This window comes from Penaeus vannamei, chromosome 16 (genome assembly GCF_042767895.1).
Source record: "Penaeus vannamei isolate JL-2024 chromosome 16, ASM4276789v1, whole genome shotgun sequence".
Lineage (NCBI taxonomy): Eukaryota > Metazoa > Arthropoda > Malacostraca > Decapoda > Penaeidae > Penaeus > Penaeus vannamei.
Window position 1 is genome coordinate 18,631,623 of NC_091564.1, and position 5,595 is coordinate 18,637,217.

The 5,595-nt window shown below is 34.1% G+C and overlaps 1 protein-coding gene across 2 annotated transcripts in view; it reads left to right on the forward strand.

Moving 5' to 3' along the window:
• The window catches only part of Ctu2 (Cytosolic thiouridylase subunit 2), a 7,761-nt gene continuing 2,166 nt past the window's right edge, over nt 1–5,595 (forward strand). The window contains exons 1-7 of one of the 2 annotated variants that reach the window (XM_027373390.2): nt 1–130; nt 1,382–1,490; nt 1,675–1,749; nt 3,004–3,203; nt 3,624–3,772; nt 3,963–4,211; nt 5,187–5,315. In XM_027373390.2, coding sequence (XP_027229191.2) covers nt 1,423–1,490; nt 1,675–1,749; nt 3,004–3,203; nt 3,624–3,772; nt 3,963–4,211; nt 5,187–5,315 — 870 coding nt within the window. In that variant the 5' untranslated portion in view covers nt 1–130; nt 1,382–1,422. Of the gene's footprint in view, nt 131–1,104; nt 1,124–1,381; nt 1,491–1,674; nt 1,750–3,003; nt 3,204–3,623; nt 3,773–3,962; nt 4,212–5,186; nt 5,316–5,595 lie in introns of those variants that run through there. The other variant, XM_070131296.1, reaches the window with a different exon arrangement.

A 5,595-nucleotide genomic window follows, 5' to 3' on the forward strand; every position in this document is an offset into this window, starting at 1 on the left:
AAAACTGGGAAAACCGAATAGTGACCCCGTAAAAGCGTCTCAAACACGTTATGTTTACATGACGAAAGAACACACATGGCAAGTGGATGTCAGCGGATCGGCCTTTACACAACCTGATGATCATTCGTGTGTAAGTTGCTGAGACTAATAAGGATTTTTTTTTTTTTTTATCTCATTGAATTTGATTATCTGATGAGTTGGAGGTGATTGGTAGGGCATTCTATGGTTGAGGTGTTTTCTTTTATTTTTTTATTATGTTGCATCGTATGATCCCAATAGGGTAATCGCTGCATTCTTGGTATAAAAATAATGAAAGGAAAGCAGGTAGATTTTCCTATCTTTGATATATCACTGTTAGTTGGATGAGTAATAATGCAAGATTGTGAATGAGGGCATCTAATTGATCTTCATAGATATTCTATCACCCACCAGGAAAGCATGTTGATAACAGGAGTACATGAAGAAATTTCTGTAGCCTCCATACCTTCGGCGCCCAGGCAAGGCCAAATAATTCTCCCCCACATATTCTCCAAAAATCTTAGACTGATTCAACTATATATAGTGGTGAACTGTGAAGGAACTGCAATTTTCATTCTTAAATGTGCAGTGTAGGCTGGAAACTCTTTGTTGAGTAGTCCTTTAATCTTCTCTCCAATATTAAGCTTCTCTTAAGTTTCTGTGTGGTTTAACCTAAGCCATTCCTTATTACAGAAATAATATGTTTTATCTTTACAGTATGGATGCACTAAGTTTGGATATTCTGTTAGAGGACAAAAAGTTGCAGTTGTCGGTACAAGAAATAATCTGCAATCATGAACAGTAATGCCACATTTAAAGGAAAAAGGTCATCGAAAGCACCACTATCAGCCAAAGTCCACGTGGTGCTCCCAAGACTCAGCTTTATCTTGCCATGCATGCTGAGATAAAGACAATGTTTCCTGGGAGGGTGTTGAGGGGTAGAGTCCTCAATCAATGTATATATTTTTTGATGGGGAGTTGGGGCCTTTGTTTCTAGCAAGTGCATCCATACTGTAAAGAATTGCCATATATGTAATTTGAATGAAAACTTCACTAGTGGAGAGTGAAATGCCAGATCATTTGCATGGATTTGGATTCTCATAAGGTTGATATCAGAATATACTATTATCCTTTACCTCTGTGGATTGGTTAAAACAGTGCCTGTCATTTCAGTTCATTTATAAAACAGAATTCTTTATTTTTGTCTATCTTTGTACAGTTGTATAGGTGACAATTATGAAAAGCATTATCACTGAAGCAGTTGAACTCTAGCTCTACCTTTTTGTTTTTGGGTGATTTGAGTTCATGCATATGTATATAACGTTTTAAGTAGCCAATTATTATTTTGAACTTTTTCCTTCAGGTAAAGTTTTTGTTTAAGTGGGCTGTAACTAAACCATCATCATGTGTAGCGTTGATCCAGATGAGCTCACAGAAATGACACGAGCCACAGGGCAGATGGACATCAGTGGGTAAGCTATGTTTTTATTATTTTGCATTAGTATTTGATTTATTAGACTCCATGCAATATTTCCAGATACCTTATCTGGTGTTCTTGTTCATTTTGGGTATTTACAGTTCCTGATGCAGAATTATTTTTCTTGTTATAACTTATATTTATTACAATTTGAAGATTTTGTGCCTTGCTCTTTTCAGTGGTGATGTTTTGTGTCGCAAATGTGGTACAGGCACTGCTGAAGTTGTGCTACGAGTCAAGGATGCATACTGCAGGTAAATATTTTAAAAAATAGAAAATTTGTTGATAATATTTTTTTATCTGAAAGTCTAGACAGCGGAAATATCTCTTACTATTTGCTGTGTATCTATCTATCTATCAATTTATATATCTAAGTAAAATCATATCCACCCATCCATTCGTCCATCTATTCGTTCATTTATCTTTGTATCTGTCCATTTAATTATGTATGTAATCACACATTTGGTTGGCATTTATGATGTCATATCTGAGTGAGACAGTTAGGCCTAAATAATTTGTGAACACATTTAACCCACTGGATATAAGTGCCCAGCATTATGCATCTGGATTGAAATCTGGACATTAGTCTTCCATGTTTGGGGCCTTCAAGCCTGGCCCTTGCAAACACTCACTTGCGATATCAGGGCTCTGTGACCCATCTTTGCAACGAAGATTCCCTTTTTCTACAAATTTTTTTTTTCGCTGTTTTACCATTTCCTGAGGTCTATATTTGAGATATGTTTTGCTGTATCAAGATGATGATAAACTGTTTCTGTTATGTAAATTCCATGACATCTTTCCATGCAGTTTACACTCTGTGGAATAATAGTAATAAGTAATGCATTATTTTTCACATTTTCTGATTATTTAGTTTGTGGTTACACACCCTGTACCACTGGTAATAGCAGGCAGGAATAGATACCTGTGTGTGGACAAAGTATCCTTCCTGGAGATGGCCCTCTCATAGGCATAGTTGACTAGTGGATAACCTCAAGGCTCACTGGATCAGTTTCACTCCAAGTAATTTGTGCACTTATTATGAGTCGTCCTGATTACCCAAATTTCGACAACAATTTCCCATAATAAGATGCCTCACCTGCCTCATAGCCATTTTTTATTATTCCTCATAGCTAGATGTTCCAGTCACCAGCTCAGTGGCTAATCTTTTTTATGATAGGATATTTTATGATAACTATTGGGCACAGGTAGCATAGTCTTTGAGTTTTAACATCGCATTTTGGTGATGCATGCATATATACGTACGTACATACATACATACATACATACATACATACATACATACATACATACATACATACATACATACATACATACATACATACATACATACATACATACATACATACATACATACATACATACATACATACATACATATATACGTAGCTTACATACATATATTGATGGATGATAGATGTACATGCCTATATATAAGAAACATACATATAAAAAGATCTTGTCTCTGATATTCTCCGTTAATGTTCCAGGGAATGTTTCTTGGCGTACTTTGTACACAAATTCCGTTCAACCATTGGCAAGTCAAAGCAGATCCGACATGGTGACAAAGTGTTGGTTGCAACATCTGGTGGAGCATCATCGACTGCCATGCTGCACCTCATTCGACAAGGCCTGAATGAGACTTCCCACAAACAGTTGCGATTTGAGCCAGCCTTCCTCTATGTAGATGGTACTGGCGAATATTTCATGTTTTATACTAATGCTAGGTTTATTGTAGATGACTGAATGATGATTATTGTAAAGTTAGTGTTTCACACTCTAAGAAAACAAACATGTAGTCTATTTGGGTATGCATATAAATATGATTCTCTTTAAATAATTTTCTTTGCTAAAACTATTATTGTTTCATATGCTATACACTACAATATAAGATGATAAAAAAGATGTTATTGGTTATATGAATTGCACAGATTATTCCTTTCAAGCCAGTTTTTTTTTCTGAATATTAGAAAACATTTATAATACCTGATCTTGAATATATTTTTTATTGAAAAAAAGTAAAAAGAAGTTGATATATTTATTTAAGTAGCAATTAAGTAACAAGATATAACTGGAAATGAAAAGTAATTTCATCTCTTATGAATTACAGAAAGTTGTTTAAGTGAAAACCCAAGCTCCAGCCAAGAATACATCAAGAAAGTTTGCGGAGAAGTGACTTCGTTAAACTTTGATTGCTATGTTACATCAGTAGAGCAGATTATGTCAACACAAGTGATGTCACCTGTTTTGTTTACTGAGGTGAGATTTTTTTTCTTTATTGTTTAATGTGATTAAGAGTAAGAATTTTCCTACACATTTAGATTGAATATTTATGTGAAATATGTGATGTACTAAACTATTTCATATTAGTACAGTTTTATTGTTAAGTAAATTATCAACCAAGCAGAAACAAGGTAAAGAATACTATTGATTACATGACCATTAACAGGAATGGAATGAAGAAATGCTTCCAAAGATTAAGAGCCAAGAAGAAAGCACAAAAGACCTATTAATGTCCTGCAAGAGTCCATCAGCCAAAGAAGACCTTGCAGAGCAGCTGCGTCAAGACCTTATACTTCAGGCGGCAAAAGCCCTTGGTTATCAGAAAGTCTTTCTCGGTGACAATGCAACAAGCTTGTCTATTGCAATCCTGGGAAATGTGGCTATTGGTCGAGGCTCACAGCTGCCTGGGAGAGTGGTAGGTGATTGATTGATTGATTTTGCTTAGTTTAGTTTTGGAGTTCTGTAAGGAGTGCATTTCTTTTTCTGTTTTGTAGTTTGCTATTCGGTTTGTGTGTATAATTTTTTTTCTTTTTTTAGATTACTAATAGCAGCATTTGTTATGACATTTCTTACAAGTTAGGTTCGAACTTAAATGTCATATAATAGAAGTATGAGAAAATTTAATAATCTGATTCATATAATAGCTATATTGCATTATATGTAGAGAAATATCAATTATAAATTTATGTAATTGGCTTGTTAGGTTATTGCAGTAGACAGTTCTCATTTGCCTCTTACAGTTACCAGTCACTTGCAGATTCTTCAGTGCTATAATATCTCTTTCTGACAAGTGTAAAGTGATAATATAGAATAACAAATTTTATATCAGTAGTCCTATGAATGTTTTTCATTAACAGTTTACTCATTTATCTGAGCATAACCTAAAAAAAGCTTTTGGTCATGAAAAAAATAGGCCAAGAGTGTATTTATTTATCACTAATTAGTCTGGGTCGTTATCAAAAGTTTTATCCTACCTAAAATATTTTAAGACAGAACAAAAGTATATTCATTTTCTCTTTGTTATTTTCTGTATCTGTACTATGATTCCAGAAATATTTTTGTATCATTGTATATGTGATTCTTCAGGAATATTTGTCTCCAGTTTCCTGTGTTTTTGTGATAAGCCGAAGTAAAAAGGGTAATTGGGAACTTTGTGTGAGCATAGGATGTGACAGTTGGAAAGTATGTCATGTTCACTGTCTGAGGTTAGCTAATGAACTGACCTCACCCCTACTATTGGAGTTGATGCCAATTTATACTTGGGTACTCTGCTAATACCGTCTTATTTTCTATATAGACTCTTATTCAAGCTGCAAAGTGTAATATTATGGGATCCATTCAAGAGGGTTAGATACAGACAAGCTTAATAATGCAAAAATCTTTCCTGCAGCATTTCAAGTCAGTGCACCAAGGCATTGAGATATACCGACCAATGAGAGAAATTCTTCAAAATGAGATTCAATATTATGTACAAATTCACAGTTTGTCAGCAGTGGAAGTACCAGGTTTCCATACGAAGGTAGGAAACCATTATTTACCCAGAGTGCATTAACTTTTTTCTTCTTTGTCCCCCTTTTCCTTTTCTTTTGTTCTTTTTTTTCAATTTCTTTTACCTTCTTCCTCTTTTTCTTTTAATACCATCTTTATCTTTGTCTTCTTTTTTTTATTACCTTAATCTTATTTTCTACATCATCATACTTTTCTCTTTCTTTTACATTCATCTACTTTTAATATCTTTTTCTGTTTCTATTTTCCTTTCTCATTTTACCTTTTTTTTCCTATTCATCTTCATATATCTT